We start from the raw sequence: 25,590 nt of genomic DNA on the forward strand, positions 1-25,590 counted from the left end.
GTATGTGTGTGTGATTGTGGTGTGTGTGTGATTGACTGTGTATGTGTGTGTGTGTGTGTGTGTGTGTGTGTGTGTGTGTGTGTGTGTGTGTGTGTGTGTGTGTGTGCTGTCCATCCATGAGAACCGGGTGCAATCCCAGTTCCTGCACTGGCCCATGTGTATATAGTATGTATTTGTGTGCGTGCTGTTGTGTGTGTGCATGTGTGTGTGCGTGTGTGTGAGCTTCTTGACTGACTTGGTGACTTTGAATATGCGCAGCAGCCTCAGGGCTCGGAGGACGCTGATGCCGAAGGAGGCTCCTGGTTTGATCATATCCCAGATCACCTCCAGGATGCTGCCAACGATCACCTAGAGACACACAAACACACACACACACACACACACTTTGATCACTCCGTACACAATGAAGATATGACTCTACCTTGTCAACAACCACCAACTCACACACACACACTCACAAACACGTTTTAGCAAAGTAAGCCGTGGTTATTTAAAGCAAGACCTCAAGACACCGCACTTGAATACATTGAGACATTTAATGTCACTATTTGTAACGTTCCAACTAACCTGTAGCTTCAAAAAAACTCAAAAAGTGGGATCGATAGTGATTTCAATAAAGCTGTCTAGACCATCACATCCTATAACTGTTGGGTTCTATATCAAAAAAGGTTTGCCAGCCGTCACCGCTCCCTTTGTTGACAATAATCTCACTAGTGACCCTCCCAAAACCCCCCCACTCACGCCACCCAGCCAGCCGAGCTGCGCTAGCTGCAATCACACACTTGAGAGGGGCTCAATCCTACACATTGACACTTTAAGGTAAGTGAAGAGAGGAGAAGATGAGACGATGAGAGATGACGGAGGAGGAAGAAAGAGACAATGGCAGAGCTGAAAGGAATGATGGAAGACAAAATATGGCAAGATTTGAGAAAGAGGTAAATATCAACCATGCATGGGAGGTAAGGTAACACATACAACTTTCCTCTCAATTAAATGGAAGGAGTCTCTGTATGTTTGTTTGAATGTTCGAAAGTTCTTATGCACGCATGTTCGTTTGCATCTATATGTGTATGCTCGTATGTATGTTTGCATGTATCTATAAAAGTATGTATGTATGTATGTATGTATGTATGTATGTATGTATGTATGTATGTATGTATGTATGTATGTATGTATGTATGTATGTATGTATGTATGTATGTACTATGTATGTGTGTGACGTGTATGTATGTATGCAGGTATGTATGCATGTATTATTATTGTAGCTATATTACTATATGTGTATTTATTTATGTCTGTCCTTAGACTTCACACTTGGCAGTAGTATTGCCGAGGGCCCGAGGGCTGGCCTTGTCGAATGTGAAGTTGTTTGGATGAGCATTAGGCCTGTTACAGACGCACGTTTTGAATGGGTGGTACACGTCTTTTACTCACTCTTTGTACTCCATATATTTTTGTATGACATTTTACTACTCTAAAACAATGGCTCCCACACACATAATGCAGCTTTAATGCAGGAATCCCTGACACGCGGTCCTCCAACCCATTCATCTCCAATCTCTCTGACCGTAATGGGGTCTGATGGGGAACGTTACCCCGAAGTCGAAGCAGTTGAAGGAGGAGTGGAAGTAGTTGCGGGCCCCTAGGCCGTACATCTTCAGGGACATCTCCGTCAGGAACAGACCCAGGAACATGAACTCAGCCGCGTCTGTGTTACCATGGCGATGGAGCACGAGGAGGAGGAAGAGAAAGAGGAGACGACGTGTGTGTGTGTGTGTGGTGGGGGGAGGGGGGGGGGGGAGGAGGAGGGAGACAGAGTGACAGCATGGTTGGCATTCACACGGTTGTAGTCGCGCTGTTGTCACGGTGAATGATGTGTTAAAAAAACCCGCTCTTGTTGATGTTATCTATAGTGGGTGCTATCTGCATATGTCATCATTGTGTGTGTGTGTGCGTGTGCGTGTGTGTGTGTGTGTGTGTGTGTGTGCACTCTGTTTATCCATGTATTTCTCTGAGCCTGTGTATATGCAAATGTATATCTACGCAAGCAAACAATAACCATATGTGTGTGTGTGGGTGCACGGGGGGCTGACTCACAGAGGGCCCGGGTGAGCCAGTCGGGCTGGTTGTAGTGCACGATGGCCACACACAGCGTGTTGAGGCCCACCAGGCAGAGCACCAGCCAGTAGAAGCTCGGGGCCTTCACCATGCGCCGGATGAAGAAGCGCATCCGCTTCTCCTTGCGCCGCAGGTAGGCGGAGCCGTCCAGCCGGGAGCTGCTCCTCACACTGGCCCGGCCGAACGGGGAGCCGGGGGGCGCTGGGGGGGGGGGGGGGGAGAGAGGGGACGGTCAGCCAGGGGGGAGAGGAAGGAGGGACAGGAGAGGAACAGAGGAATATACCCTTTGTGTGGAAGCATCATATTCAGACAAACGCAGGCTCTCTCTCTCTTCTCTGGTTATCAAATGATCTCATCTCTCTGGTTCTCTGGTTTCTTCCGTTCCCTTTGACCAGAATGCATCATGGGATTCTTTGCTGCCGATAGTCTGCGATTTTCTGATGGAAATGTCAGTCCAAAATAATAAAAGGTAAATAAACCTTAAATTAGGCTAATCAAAACCTTGTTTTGCCAAGTCTCGCATTTGAAAGCTAGCAATGTCCACCCATAATCACAAATTATTCCGAAATGACCAAAACCCAACACTACCAATAGCATTCCTATACGCATTTGCTTCCTTTCTCAGCGGTGTCATCATAGTCCACACACAGGTGTCGCTCATAACACTAATTATGGGTCATTTAATGTATATGACACACGTTAAACACGGACCATGTGCCCTGGTACATAGAAATAGCAGACCCATTATTATTCCTATGAGTGACCCCTGCACTTGTCATCCAATGATGCAAATTGTGAAATGCGTCTTTACAGAAAAATCAGTTAAATAGAGGCGTAGAGGGGGGAAGGCGAGAAGACCCCTAGAAAGTGAGCGAATGGGACATAATGACAGAAATTAGTTTTGCCGTGAAGTCCACAAAATGGCTTCCGTTTGCACCTCTGCACTCCTCTCCAACTAACAAACCGACCAAGCAATTAACACCTTCCCCTGTAGGGCACGGTGAGCTTCATTAATGATTAAAAAAGGGTCTTCATTTGAATCGGTCGTGAGCCACTATGGTGACTATTCTAATGCGTCTGTCAGACAGGAGGTGTTCTCCCCTGGTTTCAGAGGACGGAGTGGAAGGGCTGTCATCCTGAGCAGGCTCTGAGGCGAGGCGGCGGGCTGCAGGGAGGTCATTATTGAGGTGTGAGGTAGAGTGATTTAAAAGCGCGGTGGTTTAAGGCCGCCGCGGCCATGAGTCTGCATATTATAACCAGCTGGTCGAAAACACACACGCTCACACTATAAAGACACGAGTAGTATCTTTAATTAAACACGTTCGTTTTCGTATTGATATTGTTGACATCTAATGTTGATCCTATTCCAGGATCAAAGCTTTTGGAATAAGATGAACCGTGAGGTTTCAGATGAAAAGGAAACGTAATGTGATTTTATAGAACTGAAGTATTCTGGCAAACATTTGAGAACTTGTCAATTGGCAACTTGGCAGTCCTCACATCGAGCAGATTAAAATATCAGGGTGAACATCGCATACAGACAGACACACTGGCAGACAGACAGACAGGCTGGCAGGCCGACAGACAGACAAACATGCATACAGATAGACGGACAGACAGACAGACTGTCTGGCAGGTAGACAGAAAGAGAGGCAGGCAGACCAACAGACATGCAGAGAGACAGGCAGACAGACAGACAAAACGAGTCTTACCAACAGATGAAATATCTGCGTAGGGGTCGTCTCCGTCCTCTGCATTCATGAGGTCGTTTTTACCCTTTTTGACCTTTCCCCGTTTCATGACTACAGACAGGAAGTAGAAGGAAAACAGACAGGATGTGGAACACCACGTTAGGCCTTTTGTCTTTACACACCAGTAGGCAACCTACTGTAGAGTATGTTTGAGGCTTGGCTGTGATTGGAGGACTCGGTCTACAGGTGGGCATACCTGGTAGGTTCTGGTTCATTTTATACCACGCTCCATCCAGGGGGGACTTCTCCTCCGCATTCTCATCCTCCTCCTCCAGGAGCACCTCCTCTACAGGAGGAGGACAAGAGGTGACATGGTAGAGAGCGCAAGAGAGAGAGAGAGAGGGAGAGAGAGAGAGAGCGCCAGAGAGAGAGAGAGAGAGAGAGAGAGAGAGAGAGAGGGAGAGAGAGAGAGAGAGAGAGAGAGAGCGCCAGAGAGAGAGAGAGAGCGCCAGAGAGAGAGAGAGAGAGAGAGAGAGCGCCAGAGAGAGAGAGAGAGAGAGAGAGAGAGAGAGAGAGAGAGAGAGAGAGAGAGAGAGAGAGAGAGAGAGAGGGAGAGAGAGAGAGAGAGAGAGAGAGAGAGCGAGAGAGAGAGAGAGAGAGAGAGAGAGAGAGAGAGAGAGCGCCAGAGAGAGAGAGAGAGAGAGAGAGAGAGAGAGAGAGAGAGAGAGAGAGAGAGAGAGACAGACCAACAGACAGTAATCGATAGAAAGACAGACATATAGACAGATTGCCTCACACACCTGCTTTACAGATCCACTCCAGGTACCCAGTCAGCTCTCTCTCTATCTGCTGTTGTCTCCTAAGCTTCAGGAACTCCTGTCTCTTCTCCACTCGCTCCCTCTCCTTGGCAAACTCCCTGCACTCAAACACACACACACACACACACACGCACACACACACACACACACACAAATTAATGCACAACACATTAGCTGTCAATGTAACAGATCACAGAGACGGCAGAGATGCACTTGTGCTTGGATTCGTAGCTCACACTCTGCCCCCCGATACATTAGCAGAACAGCGCATCAAACGTCTACCGTTTGTTCGCCGGTGACAGGAGGGGGCAGATCCCACCAGGATACACAGAGCCCAGGGGAGAGCTCAGTCTGAGCTGCTTCACCATTACCCCCCTGACCTCCCACACGTCACGCCGCTAAGATGAGACGTCGGGCAACCAGGGTTGAGACGGACTGGCTCACTGTATTCTAATGTCTACTGGGTCGGGTTACAGTCCAAGGAGTCTGGGCCCATTGACTGCTGTGTTTGTGTATGTGCTTATCTCCATGCATGTGTGTGAATGTGTGCATGTGTGTGTCTCCATTCATGCATATGTGTGCGTGTGCGTGTGTGTCTCCATGCATGTGTGTGTCTGTGTAGGTAAATGTATGTGTGTGTGTCTCCATTTGTGCGTGTGTGTATCTCCATGCATTTGTGTAGGTCTGTGAGTGTGTGCGAGTGTGTGAGGGGACGGCTGCCTTGTTAAGATGGATCCTGATAGGTCAATGTTTTGGTTGACAGACCATGGAAGATAGTGGCAGGATGGTGTAGGTGTGGTTCTGTTGTTCGACCCCTAAACAATAGTTACATGGGTTGACCCTGTCTGAAGTGTCTGAATTCAGTGTGTGGCTTGATAATAGTAATACTTTCACTTTCACCAATGCTCTTGAAGTTGCCTGTGGTTTTTCTTGTGTTGTTTGTTTCTTATATGTGTATTGTATGAGACAATTCAATGAACTCTAAATGTTGCTAAAAGGACAATTCCGGTATTTTGAACATTGAGCCCCCTTTCTGGTTTGTCTAAGTTGAAATAGAGTGGTTGACACCGAAATTTTGACTATCTGTCTCGGGTATTTGGCTTATTTATAATCGCCCCTGCCTGCTTCAGAATGGCTTGCTACGGGGATTCCCAAACTTTAACTGTCCTTAAATCAACCCTAAATGTTTTCAGAATTGTGCAGCTCAGTGAATGGTTAGAGGTGTTTGTTGATGTTCCAAATCAAGTAGCGTAGTGAAATACAGTTTCTGTCGTGTTTTATTTGGCATTTTACAAATCCATTGATTTCTGTTGGAAGACTCATTGTTCGTTGACTGGAAACGGAACGGGGGGCTGGTTGTAGTCTTTCAGCTCGGTCTAGCCCTGCTGTTGACACAGAGAACCGAGCGAAAAGACTACACCCAACCGTAAACAGCCCCTCTTTCCGTTTACGGTTCCGGTCCGTTTTCCGTTTCAATGGGATTTAGAAAATGGCAAATAAAACACTACAGAAATTGTATTTCGCTACGATACTTTACGCGGAATATCAACGAACACCACTAACCATTCGGTGAGCACATTTCTGAAAGCGAACGTTTAGGGTTGTTTTAAGGACAGGTTCGTGAATGCTCGTAGCCAGCCACTCTGAAGCAGGCAGGGGTGATTCTAACTGAGCCAAATACCCGAGACAGAACCAATAGTCAAGATTTCGGTGGCAACCACTCTATTTCTTCCGAGAAAAGACTAAACGGGGCCTCAATGTTCAAAATATCGGAATTGTTCTTTAAATACAATGTCAGCATGCTAACATTCGGCCCATATTATAAACAACATGAGGTCCATTTTATGGGTAACTTGTAGGATTTAGCCTGCAGGCTAATTAAGTGAGGTAAGACCAGCAGAAGGACATAGACGGCTATGCAGGAAGTGAATTAGGTAGTAAAGGATGTCAGTAAATAAAGCACCAGAAGATAAGGTGCAAACTTACATTTCTGATCTCCTCCTAAATGGATACTGCGGCTCTCTATTTTTGTTTCCCTTTTATTCACCCTCAGTTTGAAGCTCCCATTAAATACAATAAAGATAAAGATAGAAGATAAAAGGTAAGTACGACCCATTGAGAGCAGAGATAAGAACAGCTTTCAATGCCATTCTGACCACACCGATGCCACTGCACTCCTCTATCCCACATCTCTGTATCCCTCTCTCTTTCTCCCTCTCCACTCTCTTTGTCTCTCTATCTATCTCTCCCTATCTCCCACACTGTCCACTCCTCTCCCCCTCTCCCTCTCCCTGCCTCGACCTCTCCCTCCTCCTCCCTCCCGCGGAAAAGGAAAGCAAATATGAGCTCCTCTAAATCACACAGAGAAGGTTCCTGCCCCCCTCCCTTGCTCTGCCTTCATCTCCCTTCCTCTCCCTCCCTCCCCTCTCCCTAACCTGCACATGTGTGTGTGTGTGTGTGTGTGTGTGTGTGTGTGTGTGTGTGTGTGTGTGTGTGTGTGTGTGCTGTGATGTATTAGGAGACAGTAGGGATGTGGCAGCGGTCGGTGAGGATATGAGAGGACACGCGTGTATGTGTGTCTCCATTCGTGCATGAGTGTGTGTGAGTGTGCTTATCTCCATGCATGTGTGTGTGCGTGTCTCCATGCATGTGTATGTGTGTAGGTCTGTGTATGTGTGTGTCTCCATGCGCGTGTGTGTGTGTGTGTGTGTGTGTGTGTGTGTGTGTGTGTGTGTGTGTGTGTGTGTGTGTGTGTGTGTGTGTGTGTGTGTGTGTGTGTGTGTGTGTGTCTCTCACCCTGATAGGACACCCAGCACCAGGTTGAGCATGAAGAAGGAGCCGATGATGATGAGGGGGACAAAGTACAGCCAGTTCCAAGTGTTTCCCGCCACATCGTTGGTCTACACACAAACACACATCCACACGCACACGCACACACACACACACACACACACACACACACACACAAAAACCAAACATAGTTCAAAATGGTCAGACAATTCTGAATCAGAATCACGTTTATTATAGACACTATTTCACAGAATAAAAACTAGGAATTTGAATTGGTAAAAATAGATGGCTAGTCTTGTCAGGGACCTAATAAATAAGTCATAATAAGTCAATTAAAGCATAGGGCATGCATGATGATATCTCTGACAATAAAAAGACAATAAGAGACATCCTCCAGTAAACAGTGCAAGTGCACTGTTTATCAAATGACAAACTGTAGGTCTGGCTTGCATGCTGGATCATGGAAACAATCAAAACATGTACAGCTATATACATAACAAAGCGATTTATAATTATGTAAAGATGTATTAATTCGCTTTGAAACTAAATGTACAAATAACAATACATTTATTACAAATATACTGTGCATGATTAAACAATCGAACCAAGTCAATAAGCAAATAAGAAAGCTTGAATTTAGGAATTGTATGTAGGAGCCCATTCAATTATCTTCTTATTCCTCGACTGTGAGAAATGATGTGTTAACCCTTTTTTACTTGATGTGTAAAAATGCTGCAAGTATAATCAACAGAAGTGCTATTAAAAATAGCTGTCCATTTTCCAGGAGGCACTTAGGCAAACTGAGGCAAAACTTAGTGAGAGGTGCACTACAATGATGCTTGGTTAAAACCATGTTATTTAGCGTCTGTATGGTACAATGTCAAACGTTAACTCTGACAACTTTCTCTCTCTGCATCTGTCTCTATCTCGCTCTGTCTCTAGTCTCTCCCTCCCTCTCTCTCTCTCGCTGTCTGTCTCTCTTTCTTCACTAGTGTGGTCCCTAGGGTGATGAGGAGGCAGAGAGTGGGCTGAAGGAGCACTCTGTTACATCACATCGTAGTCCCACTGTGAGCTTAGAGAGCAAAACAGAGAGAGAGAGAGAGAGGGAGAGGGAGAGGGAGAGGGAGAGAGAGAGAGAGAGAGAGAAATAGAGGAAGGGATATGATGAGTGTGAGAGGTAGGGGTAGGGTTGGAGAGAGCAGGAGGTGTAGATAGAGACAGGAAGGCGGAGGATAGAGTGGAGGTGTTTCTGGTCTGTTTCCTGTGCTCAGGGCAGGCTGTGCAGGTGGAGTTGGGTCAATGTTTTCAAGGGTCTGACTAGTGGCTTTCTACGTGTAACTCAGCGCCATAGACATGCAGGCGTTGATATCTTAGAATTGTTGACCGTGCTAGTGATCCCGTTGCTAGCTACACAGACTTGCAAACACACACACACAAACATATTTACAGCCACACGCAGGAATATTACTAGCACTTATACTGATACTACGCCAACTTTAAATGCAAATTCTACAACTACTATAATATATAGTTTGCCATCTATACAGAAAACCCTAAAGCCTTTACTATCCGCCAAAGACTGATAAGGGGACATCTTGTAAAACTTTGTGAAGGTAAACAAAAACGTACAGTATATATTTGCCCTGACTTCCTATTGGTAAAAAAAATAATGATTGATGCTGGCCGGTCCTTAAGTCTTCCCAAAGTGCTGGCAACAGTAAACGACATGATAGGAGATGAATAATGAATGTAAGGAAGGACTAAAAAGAGGAGTGAAATGACAGAGAAGGGGAACAGGAGGAGGAGCAGCGTAAGACGATGCCCCGAGCAACATCAGGCACACATCCATCACTAAGATGAAGAATGGATTCTAGCCACTCTTTGGCCGCCAGCCAAACAAAGAAACCATAGTGGGAGTAGCAATAATAACTGTATGCAATATTTATACTTTGCACATTTTTTGAGTGTCATTGTTTGTGTGTGTGTGTGTTGTGTTTGTGTTGTGTGGTGGTGTTGTGTGTGGTGTGTGTGTGTGGAGTGTTGTGTGTTGTTTTAGTGTGTGTGGTGTGATGTGTGTGTGTGTGGGGGGTGGTTTTGAGTGATAAAGGTAATATGCGTGGTGTTCCTCATAGGTGTCTTCATATGGATGGGTATTATTATTGATAGCGACTTCCTTGATTTTTAATTTCTGTTGAATTTTCTGTGAAGCTCTGCCCGCTTCTCTAGGGGAACCCTCCGCTCCTCCTCGCTCTCCAATCCCCTCTCCCTTTCCGAGTTCCATTGAGAACAGGATTTGTTTTTGTGTATGTGTGTTTAGTTTGGGCGTAAATTATTTATGAGACTTATAAGGCGTTTATTTTGCGTGCCAGTATCAATGTGTACGTGCATCTGTGTGTTTGTGTATTTGCATCTATGCACGCATGTGGGTGTGTGTCTGTATGTGCAGTGTGTGTGTGTGTGTGTTTGTGTGTGTGTGTGTGTTGTGTGTGTGTGGTGTGTTGTGTTGTGTGATGTTTCCCCTTCTCGCTTTTTTTCTCTCTTCTGGATGTTTTGGATTCTCAGACATTGGCTGTGATCGCCCTGACAGAGCAACAGGCCACGACAACTAGGTCAAGGTGCACAACGCCTTAAGATTTCTGATGTAAAGTGAACACACACACACACACACACACACACACCACACACACCACACAAACACACACACACACACACAGTCAAAATAAATGCCCCTCAAAAACATTCAACCCAGGGCCTCAACAGGAAGGAGTCACCAGCAGCCTGTGCAGTGGAGCCAGGCCAGCAGCTGAAACAAGACGTCAGGGTGAGGCCCGCTGAGTGGCAGGTGAGGTCCAGGGCCAGCCAGCCCCGTCGGGACGGCGGCAGCATTAAGCTGGGCGGTGACACAGCCACAGTAATTACCTCCTAATTACAGCCCAAACTGTCGCCAGACGCCGCTGGTTGCCGGGAGAGACGGAGAGCGTAATAAAACAACAGAGCGTGAAATGAAGATTGCCACGTTATTGACTCAGGCGCAGAGCCCCCCACAACACTGGATCCCACCCCTCCCCCCCACAACACTGTATCCCCCCATCAAACTCTCTCCCAAAACTCTGTACAACCCCCCCCCCCCAATCACACGCTCACCCACAACACTGTACCCCTCCCCTCCCCCGAGCCCTGTCCTCCTCCCTCTCTTCAACATTCTTGATGTCTCGCTGGAGCTAAGTGGTCGTGTAAAATAAACACAAAGTAGTCACACTGGAAACAAAGCAGATGTTTCACCTCTGTTATGGCTCCCGCAGCCAGCTGCATTCAGATATCACGCTACGGTCAGGTAAAACTAAAGTTACATAGAAAACCACACTATACATAAAGTCAGATAGCTACTTACTATATATAGCAGGGGTCAGCAACCTTTTCAACATGCAGTGCCAGTTTGACATTTTCTCGTTAATGAGTGTGCCTTAAAGGTTGGGTATGGGATTTGCGAAACGCCAGCAGATTTTGAAAATACACAACTCGAACGGTCCAACCCCCTCTCCTTCAACGCTGACTCTGACTCCACCCATTCACCCACCCAAGTACATGGACGCCAAATCATGCACGAGCGCGAACACAGATGCGCGAGAGCGAGCCAGGCTAGCTAGGTTGGAGTTTAGGGTTGTCTTCTAGTGCTACGTCCAAATGTGGATTAGCTAGTTAGCTAGCTCCAGTAGCTACCGCAGGATAACAACAAACAGAAGCTTGCTCTGGGTCACGAGCTTTGAGTACAGTGCACGTGCACAAAGGGGTCACTCGCGGGGGGAGGGGGAGTGCAGTACGACCGTTTGATTGACGTACGTACTGTCCAATGCCACTCGGTGGTTCTGGAAATCATTGGCTGGAGTTTTTCGAGCCCTGCCCGTTCCACAGATGATTGACTTGTTTAAATTTCATGTCAGTACTTCTAACTCAGTGGCTGTTAGTGGGTTATGATAAGGATTTCAAGTAATTTTGTAAAATTGGCCAAAAAAGAGAATTCCATACCCAACCTTTAAGCAACAATACATTAAATATTAAGCTGAATTATGACACAGCGACCAAAAACATTTCCAGAAGACCTGGAATTGTATTATTTCCATATAGTCCACAATCATGCATCAAACTTTTTTTTTTTGTTGTTGTTATATTTGCTACATGGACTTACAAATTATAATTAAATATGTCCCATCTTAAAACACCACTTCCAGAAACTCATTCAAAAACATATTTGCACTGTGAGAACCGTAAAAAACGGGAATATATGAGAATGTTGGAACCATCCACATCAATATCTTTAAGACATATACAGCTTTGCAAAACCATGTGAAGGCGATGCATACAGGCCACTTGTAACAATATTTTAAATATTTTCTTCTCAATTGATCCCATTTCAGAACACTGCTTTCAGTAACTCAATTAATCATATTTGCACTCGGAGGAAATGCCCAAAACAGAATAAAGTGCAGAAAAAATTGGTAGCAATAATTATGCTTTTTTAAATTTATTTCAAATAAAATAAGATGGTTTTTTTTGTTGTTGTTTTAGTGGTGGCACACGTGCCTAGGGTTGCCGACCCCTGATATATAGAGTCACATAAGTTTTACTAGGTTTACATCTGTTTTAGTAGAAATGTGTCAGCTTAAAGAGGCAATGCCATTCTCACTAAATGCTCTCATCTGGTGAACATGGCCGAGGCGACGGGCGAAGATGGGGTGAGGCAGTGGCCAACAGAAGGCTTTTCCAATAAAACTAACATCTTCCCAGCGAGGGTCTCTCCCTGCTCAATAAGACACACGAGCACGGCGTCATTCGTCTGCTGAGCCCGAGGGACCGAACGGAGAGGGATGACCAGCTTTTAGAATTAGCATGGGCTAGCATTGCTGCTCGCAGGCTAGGCTGAAACATACGGGGGGAGAGGGGACACGCCCCTCTCTGATTAGGCGCTTGCTAGTCCTCCCTGTGAATGAGCTCATAGGGACCCACCACCCCTACATTCATCACCACCACCACTACTGCATCCATCACCACCACTACATCCACCACCACCCCTACATCCACCTCCACCCCTAAATCCAATACCACCACTACATCCTCCCACCACTACATCCTCCACCACCGCTACATCTACCTTCACCGACCCCAGGCCCCAGCCCCTGAACACATAGGCAGCCCAGTAGTCCTCCATCCAGGATGTGACCACAGGGCTACAGTGCAGGATCAGCCTGAAACACAAAGAGACACACGCACACACACTCTCACCACATCCCCTCTAGCTCCCCAGTGAGATGCATACATCTATCAGAACTGAGGGCACTGAACTGTGTGTGTGTGTGTGTGTGTGTGTGGTGTGTGTGTGTGTGTGTGTGTGTGTGTTGTGTGTGTGTGTGTGTGTGTGTGTGTGTGTGTGTGTGTGTGTGTGTGAATGCACACATGACAAGCTCACACACTTCATTGGACTAATTCCAATGCACCTCCACTGCCATGCAAGTGAGTGCATGCACTGACACACACACACTAATACACACTAATAGATGCACTACCACACATAGACACATGAATGCAGTGAATAACACATACACACGTATTAACACATGCACTGACACACACCGCACGCACACACACCGCACGCGCACACACACCGCGCACACACACACACACCCACACACACACACACACAAATATACAATTACTAACATAAAAACACACACAGACACGCAGACTAATACATACAACCACACACTAATGCCGACAGACACACACACACAAACCTTCACACACACACACAAAACATGCACTGACTAACACTTACACATGCACTAATACATTAATGCCCACACACACAAACACACGCACACACACACCACAACACACACTGACAAACATCCTAATACATGAATGCCCACACACACACACACCACCGCAACACACACCAACAAACACACTAATACATTAATGCCCCCCCCCACACACACCCACACACGAACACTCACACACACATCAACCCACACTGACACACAGACTAACACATGTAGTAACACATTAATGCCCACACCCATACCCATACACACACACACACACACAGTGGCGAGCCTAAGGCAGGGTGTGGAGGGTGGTGGAGGTCAGCCTGACAGCCTGTGACAAACAGACTTGGGAAGATGTTACAGTGACCTCCACTCATCTCAACATTGTCCACTAGAGACGCAGGAGACTACAGGAGAGAAGAAGGTCCATGCAGAGACAGACTGGGGCTACAGTCAGTGGTCATGGTGCCAAAGGGTTCTGGGAAAGGGAGAAAAGGGGGGAGAGAGAAGGAAGGGCAAGAGAAAGGAGAGCAAGAAAGAATGAGGGGGGAGAGTGAAAGAGGGGAGAGCAGGAGAAGAAACGGAGAGAGGACAAGAAGGGGAGAACGGGGAGAGCGCCAAGAAGGGAACGAGGGACGGAGCAATAAAGATAGGCCGGAGAGAGAGAGAGAGAGAAAGAGAAAGAGAGAAGGAAGAGAGACGATAGCAGGCCAACAAGTGTGGTAGAAAATAACAGAAAAAGATAGGCAGACGGAAGAGAGAAAGGGCGAGAGAGAGCGAGCCAGTTTGAAAACTGCGAAGGAGTAGGGAGAGCATAAAGAGACGGAGGGGTAATAAGTTCTCCTAGATCACCGCATGGATCGGCTCCTGCTACCATAATGAGCTGCATCAGACCGCGGGAGTGCTGTGAATGTCTGGGACACTGGAGGGAAAAGAGCCATAGAGAAGCATGTATATATATATATATATATATATATATAACATTCATCAAAAAAAAGTATGGCCTTGGTGTTCCTTTGAATGCACGCCACAGGATCCGGGAAACGTGTGGATTTATTTCAGAGAGAAACAGAAGATGGAGAAGGGAAATAACGATGTATTTTAAACCCTCGGAGCTGTCCAATGCTATTCATTTGGATTTCTTGGGGCAGCAGCGCCGGATGTAATAGATGATGCAAAGGTTGGAGTTTTGAGAATGAGCAGACGATAACAGAATGGCAGAGCTGAGGCAGTGGCTGGTAGACCCTGTTTGTCCAGACTGTGACCCCATAGCATGAAGTCTGGGGTCCTTGTTCTGTTAATACTCGACGGACAGAGAGACAGAGCGTTAGATAAAGAGAGATAGAGAGACAGGTGGATAGAGAGACAGATACGAGATAATGGATAAGAGAGACAGATAGATAGATAAAGAGAGATAGAGAGACAGGTGGATAGAGAGAGAGAGAGGCAGATAGATAGATAAAGAGAGATCGATGGATAGAAAGAAATCGGTGAATTCTCAGTACCAAAGATAAAGGTATGCAGCCCATTATAACAACACTCCCCTTCCACTTATCCCTGACCGGAATCTCACCCGCTGAAACGCAGATAGTCGGTCACCTTAGGTTAGTTGAGGACCAACACATTTATTCATATTCTTGAAAGCAGAATCCTGGAAGATATTGGGTGCGACAAACACCACCGCTTTGAACTTTTTATGAATATACTGTGTGTGACACGGGAGCTAAATAATTCACTGGTAACCAAACACCACAAATCACAACAACGTTGATGCAAACCGAGGAAATCTAAACTCCTGCCATACATTGCTCTTTATCTGCTTATTAGAATAGGCTTGTTACGTATACATGTATGCACATGCATGTTCACTTTTGTTTATGCAGCACCCTTAAGAACAGAAACAGGTGATGCAGGGGGTACTCAGTAGGATCTGATTGGTCACAGGGGGTTCACTTTTTAAAGATTGGGAACCACTGGAGGCTTCAAGAGTGTGGCAGTTTGTTAGGTCAATTGAGCCACACCTGTCGGCTGATGGAGGGATAGTTATCTCGCCTGAGTCACCCAGCCTTTGAGCTGACACATGGAGGTACAGATATAGACACAGAGAGACAGGCAGACGGGTGGACCTACGTTGTAGAGGATGTCCACCCAGCCCTCCATGGTGATGCACTGGAACACGGTGAGCACCGCGAACAGGATGTTGTCAAAGTTGGTGATGCCGAAGTTGGGGCCCGTCCAGTACTCCTTACACTCTGTACCGTTGGGACACGTCCGGGCCGGGGGCTCCTTGCCACACGGCCAATCAGTGACCTTGTCACCTGGCAGAGGGGGGGTGGGGGGGAGCAGGGAGAGAGGGACATTTTATCAAAAGTTAAAGCAGAAAGCAACAAAACTAAGCAACAAAACAATCTTGTATATGAAACCTAGAAAGACTGAACACATCAGGAAGGACAATGAAGTGGTGTGGGGTTTTGATTAGCTCCCGGTTCCAAAGGGACTGGGTTCAAATCCAGAGTCAATCGGCTGTAAGCGGCTTTGGATAAGTCCGCTAAATGACTAAATAGTGAATAGCGGGAATCCAGTTATCCGGCCTAACTATGAATCCACCACATCCATTAGAGACGGAGAGTCACGCTGACTTCTAGCCGAAAAACACCCCAATCTCCATGAAGTCATGGCAACCAAGCAGGAGGCATGCGTGACGGCCAGGGGGGGGAGCGGGGCCGCTCTCGGGAAACAACCAAGACTTGATGCTTTCCCCTCCCGGATCAGAGGCCCCAGCTATGGTGAGTCATGCTGGGAGTGATGGTGCTTTCAGGCCGGCCAAACACAGAAAGACCCCCCACCATCGATCCATTCCATACTTCCCATTGTGCCCCGATCCATTTTTTCATATACTACCAAAAAGACACACCCTCCAGATTAGCCATTGTTTGTTACGGACGAGTTTTGGTTACATTTGAGTTGTGTTTGTGTTGTGTATGATACCTTTGTTTTACTATCTGGCTATGTCTTTTTTACATCGGTGATAGGTTTGTGTTACTAGTGGGCTATGTCCATGCTATGTTTGTGTTACTATATTGTTCTGGCTATGTTACGTCTGTTACGATGGTGCTATGGTTGAGTCCAGTGCGTTACTCTTCTTGGGTCAGACTTGTTTTTCTTTTTGTCTGCTACATTTTTATTGAATCCATTACGTTTCTGCCATGTGTTTGTTCCATAAATAACACGTTTGGGTCGTGATTGCGTTGGATAAGCTGGTCTGTGTCACGTATTTTCATAACATCCTTGTGACATGTTTCTGTAAAACAAATCACAATGTCGCACGTCAGGTACGATGACTGGAGTGTTTTTTCTTGGGACTAAACCAAAGTGTTTAGCCCCCATTCCTAAACAATGACCTTGAGTAATCACAGCAATGACAAACGCTGCCTCCTATCAGTACCAGGACTACAGAGTCCTCAGGCGTTTGGTGTTTTAGAATTAGCATGAGCTAGTCTTCAGAGGCTAGGCTTCCACATATGGGGGGAGAGAGGACGCGCCCCTCTCTGATTGGCCCAGCGGTGAGACCAGCAACAGCCCGCCTGTCTTCAGAGCGGTACGGAGCTTGGGAAGACAGTGGGCTTGCGTGGCGGCGGAGCCAGAGCAGCAGGTATCGATCGGAGAACCAGGAGGGAGCGGCGTTCATCACGATGAGGGAGGAACAACAACTGTCAGAGCGGAGGCCATGCTGCCTCTTCTGTCGGTTTAGGAGGGGGTTTGTTACACTGGTGTGGTTACACGTAGAAAGACTCAGAAACACATGCACACACACACACACACACACACACACACACACACACACACACACACACACACACACACACACACACACACACACACACACACACACACACACACACGCAGTGAGAGCTCCGTACCAGTGTCGATGGTGAAGCAGGTCGTGTGGAACTTCCCCATGTAGAACTCCACCCCGATGATGGCGAACATGACGATGGCGAAGAAGAGCAGCAGGCCGATCTGGAGCAGAGGAACCATGGCCTTCATGATGGACTTCAGAACCACCTGGAGACCTGGGCAAGGAAGAGAGAGGTTCAGAGACACAGAGAGGGAGAGAGAGGTTTAGAAGCCAAGGGAAAGAGAGGAGAGAGAGGGAAAAGAGAGAAGAGCGAAGAAAGAGAGAGAGAAAGAGAGAGCGAGGGGACAGTATGATGAAAACCGAAAGAAAGTGAAAAAGTGAATAAGCAGATAAAGTGAGTTCATGTTCATTATGTACATAATAAGATATCTTATAGACAAAAAACAGCTTTGAATAACATATTTTATGTATTCTTGTAAGGTTTCTATTTTATATAATAAAATAAATCTAAACTAAACAAACAGAGCAAACACTGCTCCTCTTCGTATAATAGTATAATATTCATATTTCACTGTAAACATTTTACATCTCACAACCACCTGCCACTGACCAGTCAGTAACCTAGCAACAGTGCGTCAGTTGATTGCGTGGAACGCAGGTGCAGAATGTACAGAAGGTGAAGTTTACCACCTGGGACTGTGTGTGTGTGTGTGTGTGTGTGTGTGTGTGTGTGTGTGTGTGTGTGTGTGTGTGTGTGTGTGTGTGTGTGTGTGTGTGTGTGTATGTGTGTGTGGGCCTAGTCTCTGTTCTTTGCGTTTAGTTCCACATCTAGGTTCTGGTCTAGGTTTTGGTCTAGGTTCAGGTTTGGTTGTTGTTTAGGTTCTTCTCTGGTTCTGGTCTAGGTTCTGGTCTAGGCTCTGGTCTAGGTTCTGGTCTAGGTTCTGGTCTAGGCTCTGGTCTAGGTTCTTCTCTGGTTCTGGTCTAGATTCTGGTCTTGTTTTTGGTCTAGGCTCTGGTCTAGGTTCGTGTCTGGTTCGGGTCTAGGTTCTTCTCTGGTTCTGGTCTACGTTCTGGTCTAGGCTCTGGTCTAGGTTCTTCTCTGGTTCTGGTCTAGGTTCTGGTCTAGGTTTTGGTCTAGGCTCTGGTCTAGGTTTGGGTCTGGTTCGGGTCTAGGTTCTTCTCTGGTTCTGGTCTAGGTTCTGGTCTAGGTTCTTCTCTGGTTCTGGTCTAGGTTCTGGTCTAGGTTCTTCTCTGGTTCTGGTCATACTTGGTATTCCTGACACCAACTTGAGGGGTCTCAGGACTCGGACTGCCCGCAGGGTCCTCAGGTCGAGACCACGGTCTGCACCCACCGTCGTCAGGATGCTACACACACACACACACACACACACACACACACACACACACACACACACACACACACACACACAGGAAAAGAGGAAACTAAATTGATATTTTAGCATGGATTAACGACTCCCTTTATGGGTAACTATGGAAAAGCTGGAGAGAAAAGAGAGATAAAAGAATGAAACAGAGAAAGGTGGGGAGAAAGACCACGGTAGAATGTGAACTCAGCAGAGGAAATAACAAATAGAACGGCAATAGAGCAGAGAAAATGCTTCAAAAAATAAAAAACATGTTTTTTCTACAAAACTCAACCGCATTCAATGATTTGCCAGCATTCTTTGTAATTTTCTTATTTCTGTCAGAAAATGTTCCTTGGGAGTGTCTTGTGTGTCGTGTGTCGTTGAGATGCTTCACTTTGAAGCAAACCTCTCAAATGTTCAACCAAAAGGTTGTCAGAAATGTCTCACTCTTTGACTCTCACTGAAATAAAATAATATTTTAAAGCCACCTAGGAAGGCTGCATAATTGCTAAGTAACGTCATGGGAATTGGTTGTCACGGCAACCGGGGAGAATGGAACTGCCGGGATTGCATGCTGCACCCTCACACTACATACTACTCTAAACCCTATCCATCAACAACATTGTGCGTATGTATTTATGTGTGTATGTATATATGTATGTATGTATGTATGTATGTATGTATGTATGTATGTATGTATGTATGTATGTATGTATGTATGTATGTATGTATGCATGCATGTGTATATATGTTTATATGAGGGCTAAAGCTTTAGGTGAGGAAAACAGATATTTATGGTTTAATTATTCAAAATGTTGCTACTAACCACGACAAACAGATGCAGACTTCTTGAATAATGTAGACAATTACTCTAATTATGACAATAATAATCATTTGAAGTAATAGTGGTGGTAGTAGTAGCATGAGAAAACATTGTACCAAAATAGTAAAGTTCAAACACAGTTCACCAATGTCTACATTGTGGTAATGACATTAGTGTGTGTGCATGCGGGTGCATGTGGTAGTGGGTGTGTGTTCTGCTCTATTAGTCTTTGGTGGTCTGGCAGAAGTGAGGGAGAGAGAGAGCTAGAGCGAGAGAGCGAGAGCGAGAGAGAGATAGAGTGAGAGAGCGAGAGAGATAGAGAGAGAGATAGAGTGAGAGAGTGAGAGAGATAGAGCGAGAGAGATGAATCACAGCAATGCATTGCTCCATATAGTGCACGTAGCCCGGGCGGTGTGCTGCACAATGTGTGCATGTGTAAGACTTGATGGCTGGCGACACAGCGCTACATGTGCAGCCATCTATCTGCTGTACGTACATCCACAGCCAATCAGAGGACACACAGACCCATGAATCACCCTGGCTTGGTTGTCCCTAACGTCTGTGAATCACCCTGTCCTCATTGTGGCCTTCCACCACCCAGGAGGGGCGAACGGACACACTGCCTCTGAGCTGACCCCCTGAAAGCAATGGCAGTCAGTGAGACCATGGATACAATATACATATGAATGAGATAGACTTTATAGAACATGTTTGTCCATCCATCCATCCCCCAAGCCATCCGATTATGCATCCATCCATCTATCTATCCATACAACCAAATAAACCATACAACCATCCATCTTGACCAAACTGTGTGTGTGTGTGTGTGTGTGTGTGTGTGTGTGTGTGTGTGTGTGTGTGTGTGTGTGTGTGTGTGTGTGTGTGTGTGTGTGTGTGTGTGTGTGTGTGTGTGTGTGTGTGTGTGTGTGTGTGTCTGTTCTTTGTGCAATTCTTTGTTGTTATAGATAGGGCCTGTGTGTATATATAAATGTGTGTGTGTGTGTGTGTGTGTGTGCGCGCATGTCAGTGTGTTCCCCGTAAGAATAAGGTAAAATAAGGGTAACTGTGTTGCACAGACAGACAGCCAGCCAGTCAGACAGACAGACAGCCAGGCAATCAGCCAGTGAGACAGTGAGATGGTGGCTAGCAGTGCTTGGGGTTTTAATATCCCTTTATCATTCCCACAATACGTCCATGCTGGCGCCAGACTGCCACACAGGAAATGTGGTGCGAGGTGATGCTATCAGCCAGCAGTCACCAGGCACGAACACACTGGCAATGGCATCTCATCCCCCCTCTCTGTGCTCCTGCAGGCCTTAGTATTCACCTAGTGGCCGTCTTGGATCCAAAGGGAGGCCGGGTGGGGAGGAACTGAATGAGAATTCCACAAAACCCCCCACTCCCCCATCCGAGCGTGGGCCTGCATGGGGTATTTCTTCATACATGTAGTCGCCCTTAGATCACTGTTACCCTTGTGTTGCTGTTTGTTTGTTTTTCTCTGTAGTCTTTTTTAGGGAATGGCACAAATTTGAAAAGCAACACAGACACACCCACAAACTAATTGACACACACACACACACACACACACACACACACACACACACACACACACACACACACACACACACACACACACACACACACACACACACACACACACACACACACACAAAAATCCACATATGAACAGGTTTTGATGAACACACACGTGTTCATCAAACATGTTCATGTGTTTGCATATAAAACCTCAAAGACAGGCAGCATACACAGGTGCACACCTACTTACGCACACACACAAACACACACACACACACACACTCTCAAGCAGCCATTTCCCCCTGAGCTTCAACAGATATATCTCCTCATCCTGTGACTCAGCCGCTATCAGTGGATTATAAATAGAGCCACGGCCACGCTGGCCTTAAGCACACATGGAACCTAACAGCACACAACCAGGGCAGACAGACAGGAAACCACACACACACACACACACACACACACACACACACACACACACACACACACACACACACACACACACACACACACACACACACACACACACACTCGCACACACACACACACGACTCACACACGGACACAAAGCCATTGGTGGCGAGAACAAAATACAATAACATCTGAAATCCAAATAGACATCATTAAATTACCAAGAAATCTGCCAGAATTTAAAAACAAAGGATTGATGAATCAGAGAATCCTCCTTCGGTTGAATCACTGACTGGAATTAGACGAGATGGTAATCACATACTGCTGTCTAAAACTGTAGAAAAACAATGGTACTAAATAGATGGACAGATAGGGCATTGAGGCACACATATAAATGAAAAGATAGACAGACAGATAGATGGATTGAAAGGAAATTGAACAGCAGCACACATTAGGTCAAAAACAAACATGGATGAACAAACACATATTCAAATTTACAGTAGACTGAAAATAAACACCACTACCAAGATTAAAAATACAAATCCATGTTAAATAATAACCTGTATCAAAGCAACAAAACTATCTGTATCAAAGAGCTGGGACGGTTGTAACAGCGCCCTCGGTCTCCGGGGCCGGCCACGCACAACCAGAGAAAACAGTAGAGTGTTGAGTCTTAACCACATGGGAAAACACAACAGGGAAGATATTACGGAGAAAATAATCTCAGAGGAAATCAACCTGTCACTCCTACGGCTTCAAAACAATTCACAGCCGACAGACAGGAGACGTCGGCTGTGGGAAGGCAGGGGAAGCAGACAAATGGAGAGGCAGCGATAGTGTGAGAGAGAGAGAGAGAGAGAGAGAGAGAGAGAGAGAGAGAGAGAGAGAGAGAGAGAGAGAGAGAGAGAGAGAGAGAGAGAGCGTGAAAGAGAGCAAGAGCAGAGAGGAGAGAGGAGAGAGGAGAGAGGAGAGAGGAGGAGAGAGAGAGAGAGAGAGCGTGAAAGAGATAGAGAGCAAGAGCAGAGAGGAGAGAGCGCGAGAGAAGCCGATTGAGAAAGAAAGAGAGAGAGAGGAGGGAGAGAGAGCGAGAGAGGAGAAAATGGGTTGAACAAGACGGAGGGATGTAGTGTAATGTGTAATTACCGTGGGCCCAGCCCAGCTGTGGGGCCGCGGGCTCTGATGGGGGCTTTCACACGTTTCTGTAAGAAGAAGGACATGTGGCCCCCGCGAGACACAGCGCAGAAAGACACACTGACGCCCTGTCTCATGTTTAAAACAGTCTGTCTGTCTGTCTGTCTGTCTGAGTTGTTTCATCCGTGCTACGTGATTTTATTTATAATATTAGATTTTTTTATTATTAACTCGTTATAAATTAATTCTATTTATTTTAGAGTTCTAAGTCTATATAGGGTACCAAGTGATATAGATGTTTAATATGTAATATAGGGTTCAATAAGTTCCATATGTATGCATGTGTCTAAAGTGTGTATTAATTACAATTCTATGTTCTATATGTTGTTTCATTCTATATGTTCCAGTTCTATTACTATTTTCTCTATTCTCTATTAATGTTCAACGTCTTCTGTATATTCTAGCATTCTGTGTTCTGTTATCCAGTGGGTTTTTAGCTGCAGGCGTGCGTGTGTCTCAGTATGCGTGCGTGCGTGCGTGTGTGTGTGTGAGTATGCGTGTGTGGGTAGCGCCAGTTGCTCCCCAGCTACCCTCTCCGTCCTGTTAGTGTGTGGGCCAGCTTATGAGTTGATTATCTGTAGAGCAGCCAGATGGTGAGTGGCCTACCTTCCTTAATGTTGGTCCACATGCCAGCGTGTCTCACAGCAACGACACCTGTCCGTCTCCACCGTGTTCCCCTGCTCTCTTTATATGGCGTTCTGTTACCGCCTGCTGGCCTGTTGCCTCATATAAAACATGATGATCCTATCACTTAACACATATCAATCTGCTAGCCTGCAACTATTCTCTACCTTTCCATCTGGAATGTTATGTCTCCCTTTATGGAGCAGATCTTTGATTCAATATAGGTACCTCTTTTTCAGCATGGTTTAATAAAGAGCGCTTAAATATATATATATATATATGAAATATTATATCATTCTATTTAAGAGGATCGATAATGGCTTATCCCTGACCAGGGTAGTCTGACTTAACCATTGGAGATGCAGGCGTCATGCTCCTTACTCTAAGATACCCTTAATTCCTTTTCTGTGATCGCAAGACAGTGAAACTTCACAAAGATGATGCACTGTTGACTTCCACTTCTGTTCACAGTTCCCTCTCTTTCTCTGGTTCCCCAAGATCCCCTCAGAAGGAGCCCCCACCAGAAACCCCTCTGAGCGTCCGTCTACGGTTCAGACCAGCGGGGTCAACGGGAACAGGGCTCGCAGACACCCCGGCTCGCATCGGCGGGAAGAGGTCGAGGCAGAAATAGAGGGCCTGGCTTTTGTTCCTCAAGCGGTGGAACAAACGTGCCATCAGGCGGCAGGCCGAGGTGACGCCGGTGGAGGATGTGCCCGTCCACAGAACATTTTGTATATCGGGACTGGGAGAAGGAGTGAAGCAGAAGAAGGAGAAGAAGGAGAGGCAGTTGGCTTTGGTTGGCGACGGCCCGGGAGATAAGCCATGAGTGATGGTGTGAGGCTGATTTAATTCAGCGCGTGGGGCTGCCAGGCGGGGCAGGACCGCAGCAGATTACCGCCAGCGCTCGGCGGGACGGAGCTTAACTCAGCTGTTGGAGGAGAGTTAGGAGGAAACGTTTCGATGCCTCCCGCGACCAGGAGACAATAATGAAAGAAACACAGAAAGTACACCTTTACTGTGCATCGCGTTGATTGGCATTTAGCGATTTAGGAGATGCTTTTACCCTAAGAGGCGGGTGCTCAGACACAGATCGGTCTAGAAGACTAAGCGTTGGGCTGTGGACACTGGGGATCGAACCCGGTACCATTCGTCTGAGGGTGGAGCAGCCCATCCCAGCAGAGGGTGAACTGAACTACAGACAAGGGGAGGGCGGGGCTGAGCACGGAGTGACCCAACCCCTGCGGAGGCGGAGAAAGAAAAAAGGAAACGTTTTTCTCGGCAGAATGAGAGCGGAGCGGGGTGAGGCGGTTGCCATGGTTACGCGTACACCTGCGGGACTGGGACGGCGGAGCAGGTGGTGAAGGTAAAGATCAAAGCACCTGTCACTCATCCCAGACAGGTGGTCTCCTCCGGCAGGGGCGGAGCCTGAGGTAAGGCTAATGGATGACCTTTGGGGAGAGTATATATAGAACACCATCTTTCCGGCTCTGCATCACAGAGACACTGTTATTCCACGATGTCCTTTCAGGTTGGCTTTGTGTTGGCGGAGGACCTGTGCCCTACTACATTTACCATGCTTTTATGAGAGGCCAGGTCGAGTGAATGTTGAGATAGATGCCATTAAGAAGCAGGGAGAGGTTAGGCGTCTTTAACCCAGAACCTTTCATCTGCAAACACCCTGGCCACTACACACTCCCGCCCCTGTGCAAGGGTATTGTGATATCACACCGCAAGTGTAACATTGCACACAAACTACTATTAATACTAAATGTGCTACAATAAGACAATTTGTGTATTTAGCCATTTTGACACTTGTATCCATTGTTGTGTTTGTTATTTGTGGATCTGTTTCATTAATGAACAAGTAGGGTTAGGGCATCTTGCACAATGGGGCCTACAGGTAGACTGTGGAGTGTGGACATGTGTCAATCCAACGTACAACCTATAGTCTGGTATAGGATTTGGACTACGACGACAGAGACAGAGACAGAGACAGAGACAGAGACAGAGAGAGAGAGAGTAGTCCTGGTATTATGTGATCAGAGTGGACAGCTGTGTCAGAGTCGGAGGAGCATGCGTTTCCCAAAATGCCCCGGATGACAGAAGGAGGTTCTAATGAACTCCTCTAGGCTGCCAGTACTGCACGCAATTACACACAAACACACACAAACACACACACACACACACACACACACACACACACACACACACACCCTATCCTGGTATTACCATGTGGCATATACATACTCGCTGGGAACATACATACTCGCAAACATGCATATACACACACACAAACACACATACCACACACACACACACACACACACACACACACACACACACACACACACACACACACACACACCACACACACACACACTTTGAATGAGACTCATATACAAGTCAGAGTGGATGGGGGAGAGAGAGGTGGCTCCCTTAGAGCATCAGACAGCCGGATGTGAACAGTAAGAACCTTATTGACCAGACGATACAACGTTGTCACATTCCAGATGAATCATTCCCTCTGTCTCCTGCCTCAC

General features: G+C 46.5%; 1 protein-coding gene across 1 annotated transcript in view; it reads right to left on the reverse strand.

The window, feature by feature from the left end:
• cacna1bb (calcium channel, voltage-dependent, N type, alpha 1B subunit, b) overlaps positions 1 to 25,590 on the reverse strand; it is a 123,283-nt gene that overhangs the window by 56,487 nt on the left and 41,206 nt on the right. Inside the window, exons 4-13 of the mRNA XM_056578968.1 lie at positions 18,366 to 18,463; positions 17,160 to 17,312; positions 15,370 to 15,557; positions 7,424 to 7,527; positions 4,610 to 4,725; positions 4,066 to 4,155; positions 3,831 to 3,920; positions 2,098 to 2,319; positions 1,596 to 1,708; positions 236 to 348 (exon numbers count right to left, since the gene is read on the reverse strand). Coding sequence (XP_056434943.1) covers positions 236 to 348; positions 1,596 to 1,708; positions 2,098 to 2,319; positions 3,831 to 3,920; positions 4,066 to 4,155; positions 4,610 to 4,725; positions 7,424 to 7,527; positions 15,370 to 15,557; positions 17,160 to 17,312; positions 18,366 to 18,463 — 1,287 coding nt within the window. The remainder of the gene's footprint in view (positions 1 to 235; positions 349 to 1,595; positions 1,709 to 2,097; positions 2,320 to 3,830; positions 3,921 to 4,065; positions 4,156 to 4,609; positions 4,726 to 7,423; positions 7,528 to 15,369; positions 15,558 to 17,159; positions 17,313 to 18,365; positions 18,464 to 25,590) is intronic.

This window comes from Gadus chalcogrammus, chromosome 19 (genome assembly GCF_026213295.1).
Source record: "Gadus chalcogrammus isolate NIFS_2021 chromosome 19, NIFS_Gcha_1.0, whole genome shotgun sequence".
Lineage (NCBI taxonomy): Eukaryota > Metazoa > Chordata > Actinopteri > Gadiformes > Gadidae > Gadus > Gadus chalcogrammus.